The sequence below is a fragment of the Pyricularia pennisetigena genome, chromosome 6 (assembly GCF_004337985.1).
Source record: "Pyricularia pennisetigena strain Br36 chromosome 6, whole genome shotgun sequence".
Lineage (NCBI taxonomy): Eukaryota > Fungi > Ascomycota > Sordariomycetes > Magnaporthales > Pyriculariaceae > Pyricularia > Pyricularia pennisetigena.
In genome coordinates, this window is record NC_043744.1 from 371,270 (window position 1) to 381,687 (window position 10,418).

At 52.8% G+C, this 10,418-nt stretch overlaps 4 protein-coding genes across 4 annotated transcripts in view; 2 read left to right on the plus strand and 2 right to left on the minus strand.

Moving 5' to 3' along the window:
• The window catches only part of PpBr36_03995 (uncharacterized protein), a gene marked incomplete at both ends in the record, with an annotated part of 5,728 nt that extends 713 nt beyond the window's left edge, over nucleotides 1–5,015 (minus strand). Inside the window, 9 exons of the mRNA XM_029891162.1 lie at nucleotides 72–1,622; nucleotides 1,716–1,860; nucleotides 1,926–1,955; nucleotides 3,405–3,430; nucleotides 3,492–3,721; nucleotides 3,872–4,502; nucleotides 4,594–4,689; nucleotides 4,797–4,886; nucleotides 4,959–5,015. Of these exons, the coding sequence (XP_029749489.1) occupies nucleotides 72–1,622; nucleotides 1,716–1,860; nucleotides 1,926–1,955; nucleotides 3,405–3,430; nucleotides 3,492–3,721; nucleotides 3,872–4,502; nucleotides 4,594–4,689; nucleotides 4,797–4,886; nucleotides 4,959–5,015 (2,856 nt within the window). The remainder of the gene's footprint in view (nucleotides 1–71; nucleotides 1,623–1,715; nucleotides 1,861–1,925; nucleotides 1,956–3,404; nucleotides 3,431–3,491; nucleotides 3,722–3,871; nucleotides 4,503–4,593; nucleotides 4,690–4,796; nucleotides 4,887–4,958) is intronic.
• A 1,551-nt stretch (nucleotides 5,016–6,566) lies between these two features.
• PpBr36_03997 (uncharacterized protein) lies at nucleotides 6,567–8,208 on the plus strand (the record flags this gene model as incomplete). The annotated part of the gene is made up of 3 exons (XM_029891163.1): nucleotides 6,567–6,873; nucleotides 6,952–7,154; nucleotides 7,255–8,208. The coding sequence occupies 3 exons, from the start codon at nucleotides 6,567–6,569 to the stop codon at nucleotides 8,206–8,208; spliced, it is 1,464 nt and encodes a 487-aa protein (XP_029749490.1).
• A 51-nt stretch (nucleotides 8,209–8,259) lies between these two features.
• PpBr36_03998 (uncharacterized protein) lies at nucleotides 8,260–9,566 on the plus strand (the record flags this gene model as incomplete). The annotated part of the gene is made up of 4 exons (XM_029891164.1): nucleotides 8,260–8,338; nucleotides 8,445–8,788; nucleotides 8,882–9,059; nucleotides 9,223–9,566. 4 exons carry the CDS (start codon nucleotides 8,260–8,262, stop codon nucleotides 9,564–9,566), a joined length of 945 nt encoding a protein of 314 aa, XP_029749496.1.
• PpBr36_03999 (uncharacterized protein) overlaps nucleotides 9,198–10,418 on the minus strand; it is a gene marked incomplete at both ends in the record, with an annotated part of 2,211 nt that continues 990 nt past the window's right edge. The window contains one exon of the mRNA XM_029891165.1: nucleotides 9,198–9,627. Coding sequence (XP_029749495.1) covers nucleotides 9,198–9,627 — 430 coding nt within the window. The remainder of the gene's footprint in view (nucleotides 9,628–10,418) is intronic.

Here is a 10,418-nt window from a genome sequence, read left to right on the forward strand (position 1 = left end):
TTTTTTTGAAGATGCAACCAAGCTTCAACAAGGTGTTGCGGGAAATGCAATGCAAATGATTTGGGACTCACCAAAGCTGCTGCGATCACGGCCAACGCCTCGGCCTTTTCCTTGTTCTCGTCGATGAAGTAGCCCCATTGGACTTCCCTGCCGACCTCACAGGTCGCCAGGGCACAGTACCTCCCCCTTCCAAACTCGGTGTTGAGCTGCTGCGTGTCCTGGATCTTGACGGCCACGGCCTTGCCCTCGGTATCGATGTTCAAGCTCTGCAGGGCCGCCGTGGCAAGGTCTCCTCCCACGCCCGAGACGACGATATTGACGCCGTCGATGGGGCTTATGACGCCGTCGATGACGTATTCCCGCCCGCTGCTGCTGCTGCTGCTGCTGCTCCGCTGGACGGTCAGGTCGCCCAGGTCCGGGCCGCGGTTCGTGCCCAGGGAGTAGGTGGACACGAAGAGGTCGAGGAGCTCCTCCTGGGAGATCTCGCGGGCCAGGGCCTCGCAGAGCGCCATCAGCCGCCGGCCAAAGTGCACCTGCATCTCCACGGGCAGCTCCAGCCCCCAGCGGCGGCTGAGGAACCAGGTCGCGGCCGCCTTGCCGCTCTGCGAGTTGACGCGGATGATGTGGTCCAGCGGGATGCCCAGGTCCTTGGGGTCGATGGGCAGGTAGGGGATGTCCCACATGGGCAGCGGGCGGCCCTCGGCCTCGGCCCGGAGCCGCAGGCCCATGCCCTTGCGGATGATGTTTTGGTGGTGCCCGCTGAAGGCCTGCAGCGCGTACTCGCCGGCGTAGGGCGTGCGGGGCCCGACCTCGAGCCCCGTGAGGCGCTCGTACTTTTCCTTGACGGCGCCGAGGTCGGAGAAGTCGAGGTTCGGGTCGATGCCGCGCGTGAAGAGGTTGAGGGCCAGCGTGACGAGGTCGACGTTGCCGGCGCGCTCGCCGTTGCCAAACAGGCAGCCCTCGACCATGTGGGCGCCGGCCATCATGCCCAGCTCGGCCGCGGCCACGCCGCAGCCGCGGTCGTTGTGGGTGTGGATGGAGATGCGGATCTTCTCCGGCTCCGACAGGCCGCCGATGAAGGTCTCGACCTGGTCGGCGAAGACGTTGGGCGTCGCCACCTCGGTGCTGGTGGCCAGCACCACCACGACGGGGTCCTCGGCGCTGGCCTCCCACGTCCGCACGACCGCCTCCGAGATGGCCAGGGCGAAGTCCTGGTCCGACTCGTTGTACGACTCGAGCCCGAACGCCAGCGACCACTCCGTCCTGCTGTCGGGGTTGTCCTTGGTGATGGACCGGAGGTAGCGGACCGCGCCGACCGCCTGGTCGACCGCCCTCTGCCGCGAGAAGCCCTGGTACTTGAGCATCTTGTCGCTGACGCAGATGTAGGTGCAGACGGTTGCTCTCTTGGCGCCCTCGAGCGCGTCGACCGTCCGCTTCAAAAAGTCGGCCCGGGTCGGCGCCAGGCCGCGCAGCCGCACGTCGTCGGGCACCGCGCCTGGAGTCTCGACCAGCCGCCTTGTAAAGTCGAACTCGACCTGGGAGGCCGCTGGGAAACTGACCTCGATCTCCTTGTAGCCTATCTCCACCAGCATCTTGAAATACTCCCATTTTTGATCCGACGTCTGAGGAGAGGGGGAGGGGCGGTTGACCAAAGATTAGTATAAAAGATGAAAGGGGAAAAAAAATGTACCAAGGAACCTGTGTAGGCTACTTACAAGAGGGCTGGTCAAAGACTGGTTTCCGTCCCTAAGATCTGTTGATAACCAAACTGGTGCCTTTGTGATGACCTTATTTGGCCATTGTCTGTTTGGGTTGTGGACCTGGGTGAAGCCAGTGTATTTGTTTTGAGGAAAAGAAAGCCTAGAAGTGACCCGTTGGTTAGTTTAGTTCCTCCCTAGGTTGGTCATATTGGACCCATAGCTTACATTTTGATTAGGTTGTGAACGTCCAGCGTCCTGGTGATGACCAAAGTAGCAATATAAGAATGGGGCAAGTTAGCAACAGAAGAAAAATATACAGAAAACAAGGGTATTAGTTGCCAAAAGCTGCTAGTAGGAAAAGGCAGAAAACAAGATGATACTGAGAGCAGAGTCCTGACAAAGATTGTTGAGAATCGCGAAGGAGCAGTGGCTTTTATTCGCAACCATCTCCGCAGAGACAAATCACGCCTCTCTCGCATGACGTGAAACGAGATTCTGCATCTGTCAGAAGATATTCTGGGACCTCTACGACTGTTGCTGAGACGATGTGGTCACAGGAACGAAGCCTGGGGCGGTGGTTTGGAAACGGGTCCCACAGAGAGAAGACATTAGATCTGTCGCTAGGTGCATATCGACATCATAGAATCTATCATCACTCAGCCTACAATGAACGACAGGAGGCTGGAGTCATGAAGAGAACTGAAACAGAGATACTGATACTGCATAAATAAAACTACCTGAGGTACCCGTTTGCATTTTTCTTTTTTCATACGTCCAAGATTGTCTCGATGCAAAACCTGACGCCACAAAAGTTCCTCCCAGCAATGACATTTAGATATTCAAACCCACAGTGGAGGTGATGTTTCATGGTCCATAGCCTATGGTGAATCGGAAGGAAAACAAAAAAAAAAAAAAAAAAAAAAAAAAAAAAAAAAAAAAAAAAAAAAAAAAAAAAAAAAAGGAATGCCAAGAAACACGACAATGAGCCCCCAGAGTTACCCAGTTTGGAGCTTTGCTGGTAATTACATGTCGCATTGCATTTCAGTCCGTATAAAAATGGCACGCCATTCTTTTTTCCCCACGTTTAGGTTTCATTTTGTACTGTAACTTGGTAGCTTATCGAAGTCAAGCTATATGTGGGTGGGTGCATAAGAGGTGTGAGGATCCGCCAAGCCTTCTCGCCTCGGATTCATCCGAGAATGTACCCTGCAAAAATGTCATCCGGAGGGGTTTTTCTTTTCGTACGATATGTCCAGCTGATATACTTGACAGATCATCTGATTTTTCTCTACCAGCCTGGCCGTGAAACACTTTTTTGTTTTGTTAATAACTCCATAGGTGATGGTAAGTCCCGACGATTTCAACTGATCGGAGAAAAGAAACAGAAAAGAAAAACAGTCCGACGACAAAGGCAAATATTTTAGGGTAGCCTCATGGCGTACAGACTCAGACTGTAACGTGGAAACTTGTGCTTGTGTACCCAAAATATCCTGTTCCCACTCGCTGCCTCTCCATGAATGCATACTATTCTGGTGGCTTGATGGAGCTAGTGGGCAAGGTACCTGAGGTATAGTGATACTCTAATAAGCGCGTCAACTTTCTCTGCACTAAGCCGTAGTATGAGGGGCTAAACAACTTGATATATGCGTCACACGTGAACCCTGCATCTCAACAAAGGGCCATGCCTAGCGGTGATATGCATACAAGGGTAGGTGTTCAAAGCCCAGCAGCTAATAGTATACTCCGCAATGGCATTGTCCGTTTGCCATTTTTTTTTTCTCGTTTTCATACGTGTATCAGATCCGAGAGGGTTTGGACCACATGGTCGCCAATCTCCTTTGTGGAGGCATTTCCTCCCATGTCCTTGGTACGAACCCCAGCCTCGATCGTGTCCCTCACGGCCGTCTCGATCAGATCCGCCGCTTCGGGCATACCTAGCGAATATCTAAACATCATGGCTACGGAGAGAATCATTCCTATGGGATTTACAATCTGCTTCCCTGCAATGTCGGGTGCGGAGCCTGAGTACCATGTGGTGAAAAAAAATTCAGTTAGCGACCAGAGATCGAGGGTGTAGGAGCAAAAGCGCCCATCAATATATATATATATATATATATATATATATATATATATATATCAAAATATATATATAAAAGAAACCAACTACTCACCATGAATCGGCTCATACAACCCCTTGATCATTCCAGACCCAGCCGTAGGAATCCCACACAGACTAGCGCTTGGCAGCAGGCCAATGCTCCCGGCAATGACGCTGCCCTGGTCGCTGAGTATGTCGCCAAAGAGGTTGCTAGCCAGCACGATGCCGTTGAGCTTGGTCGGGTTGCAAGCCAGGATCATGGCGGCGCTGTCGGCCAGCTGGTGGGCGAGGGGCACGTCGGGGAACTCGCGGGCAAAGATCTCGGCGACGACCTGGCGCCAGAAGGCACCGCAGGCCATGAGGACGTTGGCCTTGTCGAGGCTGACGACGGGCAGCGGCGGGTTCCTCTGGCGCGCCAGGGACCCGGCCAGCCGGGCGACGCGCTCGACCTCCTCGTACGTGTACCGGTCCGTGTCCACGGCGACCCGGTCGCCCCGCGACTTTTCGCCAAAGTAGATGCCGCCCGTCAGCTCCCGGATCATCAGGATGTCGGTGCCCCTGACGACGTCGGGCTTGAGCGGCGAGTCGTCGACCAGCGACGGCGCCGCGAAGTTGATGGGTCGCAGGTTGCCGTAGAGCTGCAGCTCGCGCCGCAGAGCGCCTAGGCTTTGGAACTCTACCGACGGTACCCGACCATTCCATTTCTGCAGTGTTGCTCTCGCAGCATGGTTTTCTTTTTTTTTAGTAGGTGCTTCTAAAACCAGAGATGCTCGCAGTGAGAGAGACGGTGCTTACAGGACCGCCAACAGCGCCTACCAGCACCGCGTCGGCCTTTTTGGCGGCCTCTAGGGCTTCAGGCAGAATGGCTTCGCCGTGGAGATCAAAGCTGGTCTAAGCCGTGGATATTCGTTCGTTAGCATTACAATAAGTCAATAACGCGGAAGTCGATTCATTATTTGATTCGTTGATTTTCTTTTTTTTTTTTTTTTTCAACTTACACCACCCAGCTCGTAGGACTTGATATCACATTCGACATCAGGATACCGACTTAAAATCTGGTTCATGACCTTGAGGCCCTCGGCCATAACCTGTGGGTGAGAGAATTGTCCAGTGAGTGAAAAGGGAAAATCCACAGCATTAACAAGTAAAGTAAGTCTTACCTCGGGCCCAGCATAGTCTCCCCCAAAAGCAACAATACTGAATTTTTTGGTCGACATTTTTGGTAGAAAAATCAAATTAAATGAGATGTGAAAGTTTGAACTTTTTTTTTTTTTCCTTTCTTCTCTTTTCGCCAGCGAATCCAGATTAGTGGCATGTAGATTAAAGAGCGTCTTTATCAAACATCCAGGGTCCCCATGAGGCAGGTGACGGTAGGAAAAAAAGAAAAGAAAAGAAAACCCCAGTCTTGTCGGCTCCAGCGTGTCGGTACCAATGTTGCATTCCTGTCGCCAAACCCAATTGAAACAAAACACAGGTGTAAGCGAGCCCAGCCAGTCACATTGAAATCCCCTTCTTCTTGCGACATGATCAACGTCTGGTATGCAGGCAATTCAAGCCTTTAAGTAGGTATACAGATATGTGGAAACAAAGTTTGAAGATGACGTCTCAATCGTGTGGATCACAGGGCTGCCTAGGTCAAGGTTCTCGGCGTATAGGCCGGGCGGCTGAGTCGATCGGGCGGAGAGATTTAATTTTCCTAATTTCCAAGGTGAGAATATATATATGCCTTGCCACTTACTCATCTTGGCACTCAGTGCTGTCCCAACAAGGTGTAAATTTCTGGAGATGGATCATCTTTGATCAAATAAGAAAAAAAAAAAAAAAGCGTTAGTTTTATCAGCAACATATTACATAGTACTCATTAATTGTTTTGAACGCTGCACATGAATATCCCTTTCGGTAAGTGGTGTGGACTTGGCATTACCGCGTGGGTAGAAACAAATGTAACACGTTCAAAACGAAACCCTGAGGCTTTGTTATTTTCTTCTTTTCTGGGGTTCACTAATCAACTTTATGCATGAATAAGCTTTCAGCATTAACTGCCGGGGGGTTTAATGCCTCGACCAGCAGGGAGGGGTCCTGGAGCCAACGTCCACTTTTTTCTTCCTTTACAAATTACCACGTACATGGTACGTGGTACTATACTATACTTGACTTGGCATACCGGACGGGTCTTTTTTCCGAATGCTTCGTCTGGTGAATCTCGGCGCCTTAGTTATTGTAGCTATACTATACCATAGTAATTCTAAATTTAGACCGAACATCCCTGATACCTACGAATCTACGATACCCGTTTGAATCACTCGAGTGACCCGTCGGGAAATTTTCTCGACAGGTTTCGTTAGCCTTGCTCCGGCCCTATCGCCTGGAGGTTTTGATCATCGTGGGGTTCCTTCCTTTGACACATATCAGGCACATGCCAAGCTATTTTGGATTCCAATGCTGACCTCCTCGAATCGTTTCAAAATGAGCCTCCTCCCAGCTTTGCTGGTACAATATTACTATCCCTCATTACTATCCTCTCTTCTCTTCTTCTCTCCTCTCTTCTCCTCTCCTCTCCTCTCCTCTCCTTATAGGTTGACAGCGCTCAACTCTTCCTTCTCGCCCCACCATTGACTTGTTTTCAACATCAATCACTGCAGAGCAGGACAGAGCAGGACTCATTGAGTTACATTATAATCTTTGTCATTACCAATATCATTATCATTATTATACTTCACACCGGCATCTCACATCCCCCCAGTAATCATTTCCACAGAGCGCCCGTCATGGCCGATCAGTCACTCCAGGCCCGTCTGGGACAGCTGCTGCACACAATACGCGACGTTCGACTGGACGATGACGCGTGGAGTTCGGTTCCAGATGGCGAGAAGCAGTCGTCGCTCCATCCTCTTACCGTCTTCTCTGCCCTTGGCGCACATTTGCGAAGAAACGGCCAAGTAAAGGAGAGCGATGCTCTGCTACAGACCGTCAGCATCGCCACCGCACCCACCAACCTGGGCGGTATGGCCTTGTCATGGACCGATGAAATGTCGGCCGACGATGTTGACGAGCTTCTCCTTCTTACATCTGCATGTAGGTCATTCATTTCTGTTTTGGAGCCCTACTTGGGGGAAAAAAAAAAGAAAGAACAAATCAAGCTGACCTGCTCAGGGTTGGAATCATTAAATTCGGCCGAGCGATACGACGGGGCCATGAGCACGCCTCTGAGTCTGCGTCCTGCCGGCCGACCACCCATGAACGTGACGGAAAAGATCTTTGCGATGCACGACCTATCCCGCACCGGCCACGTCAAGACGGGAGATAGCATTCGCGTGTCGGTAGACTGGGTCATGGCGAGCGAAGCCAGTTGGCATGTGAGTTTCTTTTTTTTCTTTTTTTTTTTTTCTTTTTTCTTTTTTGATGTTTTGATGACCCACAACCGCCTGCTGACTCTGTATAAAATCCCCCCGACAGGGCATGCTTCAGGTGTACAACAAGCTCGGCGACCCGGGAGTGTTCCGCAACGACCGTTTCTGGCTGGCCGGCGACCACGTGGTGGACCCGCGGCTGGCGGACACGCCGTTGGTGCAGAGCCTGGTGCGCGAGATGGACTTTGCGCGCAAGAAGTTCAAGATGACGCAGTTCCAGGGCAGCAACTACACCATCATGCACACCGAGTTCTACCGCGAGCGGGCGCAGCCGGGCCAGATCATCATCGGGTCGGACTCGCACACGTGCAGCTCGGGGGCCAACGGCTGCCTGTCTATCGGCCTGGGCGCGACCGAGGTCACCATGGCGCTGGTGACTGGCCAGATCTGGTTCAGGGTGCCCGAGGTGGTGGAGATCCGGCTGACCGGCCGGCCGGCCCGCGGTGTCGGCGGCAAGGACGTCATCCTGTACATCCTGCAGCAGCTCAAGCGCAACACGGTGGCCGCCGACCGCGTCGTCGAGTACACGGGCCCCGGGTGCAGGTGGCTGAGCTCCGACGCCCGCTTCGCCATCGCCAACATGACGACCGAGTTCGGCGGCATCACCGGCATCTTTGCGCCCGACGTCGTGACGAAGCGCTTCGTCGACGGCCGCAAGACGCCGCACCACAAGAGGGCCTCGCGCTACTTCCGCCCGGACCACGGCTGCTCCTACGCCGAGTCGCACGAGATCGACCTCTCGCGCGCCCAGCCGTCGGTGGCGCGGTACCCGAGCCCGGACGACGTCGTGCCCGTCGGCGACGTGGCCGGCACCGCGCTGGACGGCGTCTTCATCGGCGCCTGCACCACGGCCGAGGAGGACCTGGTGGTCGGCGCCCTGGTGCTCAAGGCCGGCCTGGACAAGGGGCTCAAGCCCGTCGCGCGAGGCGAGCGCCGCGTCGTGCCCGGCAGTCGCCCCATCGCCGAGCACCTGCGCAGGACCGGCCTTGCCGACATTTAAGAGCGGGCCGGCTTCACCATTGGCATTCCGGGCTGCTCGTACTGCGTGGGCATGGGGGCCGATATGGCTGCGCCTGGCTCGGTTTGGCTCAGCAGTCAAAACCGCAACTTTGAGAATCGCATGGGCAAAGGTGAGCTTTTTTTTTCTTCTTTCACTTTCACTCTAGAGTAATCCTGCGTGAGAGGGCAAAGGTGATGAAGAAAAAAAAAAAACGGTTGGTTGACATGGTTTTCTAGGTGCTCTTGGCTCGTTGGCCTCGGCCGCCACAGTGGCCGCGTCTTCTTTTGACATGAAGGTCACATCGCCCCAGGACCTGATTGATCTCATCCCGGATGAGCTCTGGGAGAAAGTCAAGGGCAAAGGTTCATTGCCTACTGGTGCCCTGGAGGAGCCATCGTGGGTTGAGCCTGCTGGACGAGACGGTCTCGAATCAGCTGATGAGCCGGCAGAAGAGACTGCCCCTGCGGCATCCAGCAACGGCAGCGATGCAGCTGATGCAGCCTCAACAGAAAATAACACAACCCAGGGTATAATCAAGAGCAAAGTGTACCGTTTGGGAGACTTTGTCGATACAGACGCGGTAAGCAAAAGCCACCGAGAACCCCCTTATTTTTTTTCTTTTTGTTTCTCGTCATCAAGTATAGCGAGACTGACTTTGCAACTCGGCATCCAGCTCGCTCCTGCTCAGTTCCTACTCACATCCAAGGACAACAAAGAGCTTGGGTCCCACTGTATGGAGAGGAACGAGCCAGGCTTCCGCGACGCGGTCAAAGACGGCCACGAAGTCATTGTCGGCGGCAAGGCGTTCGGTTGCGGGTCCAGCCGACAGGAAGCCGTACAAGCTCTACTAGGTAAGCCCTGAACTCTAAAAAAAAAAAAAAAAAAAAAAAAAAAAAAAAAAAAAAAAAAAAAAAAAAAAAAAAAAAAAAAAAATATTTCCCTCTCGCATCAAAGACGACTTCATAATCCAAACGAGAGCGATGAAATCCTCACTGACATGTGGATTTTCGACAGGCGTCGGGGCGAAATGCGTCATCGCCAAGAGCTTCGCCTTCATCTTTGCGCGCAACATGCCGTCGCTCGGCCTGCTGGGATTCACCATCAGCGACGAGCGCTTCTACGAGCTCGCCGGCACGGGCGCCGCCATCGAGATCGACCTGGACCAGAACATGCTCCGCATCGGCGGCGAGGCCTTCCCCTTTGCCCTGTCGGCGCTGGAGAAGAAGCTGACCGAGATCGGGGGCATGACCAATGCCTTTTCGAGGTTTGGGAAGCGCATCTACGACGTCCTGGCCGGCGGCGCTACGGCAAAGGTGGTGCCGAGGCCGTTGGCGGCGGAGGGAGCCATGTCTTGGTGATGCGGTCGTTTGCAGGTGGAAAGAGGTGTTCACGTCGAGTAGTGTGTCTTTAGCCCCAGGGCTGGCCAGCAGGGAAGAAAGTAGATCAGCTCTAGTTTGACATCAGAGCTAGCGTGGTCCAAGGTTGGGAACTCTCTGGTTTATTCATATCACCAAATAGGTATTTTCTCGAGAGTCGAGACACATGGCAATCAATATTCTTTACAAACTGTGATGCTGTTGCAGTACGCATGGGGCCGTGAGGGTCATCCAGCGCTATACCAGGTATTTTATACCAACACCAGATTATTATAACGTCTTTGATCGAATTCATGGGGCCGCCGAGGTAGAAGAGGTTATGGCACCGCCCGTCATGTCGCCCATTATAAACATGAAACGTTCCGCAGTTGTTTTGGGCATGGTCCGTCCACTTTTGAGAATCAAAGACGGTTTCGAAAAATTTTGAGAGGCCCTTTCACAATCGGCCCGGACCGTCTGTTGCGCTAGAGGGTGAGGTGGGTGATGTGAATATATGCTCCTGGAGATAGATGATGGAGAGACCAGCTAGCTAATTGTGGCTGTGATCAAAGTCAGTATGAATCATTCTGTGCAGTCATTAGTTGCGCACCAATTGGGGAAGCCCAGCAGCGCCCAGCCCACGTCCAATTGGTCCGGCCTGCAGCGAATTTGGCGAGACGAGCCTAAACAATGGATCCATCTCGCTTGGTGACGTCCAATTGACCAATGGAGAAGAAAAGAAGTAGCTTCTTGGATCAACATGTGCAATTGATGCGAAATATGATGCCAGAAAAAAAAAAAAAAAAAAAAAAAAAAAAAAAAAAAAAAAAAAAAAAAAAAAAAAAAAAAAAAAAA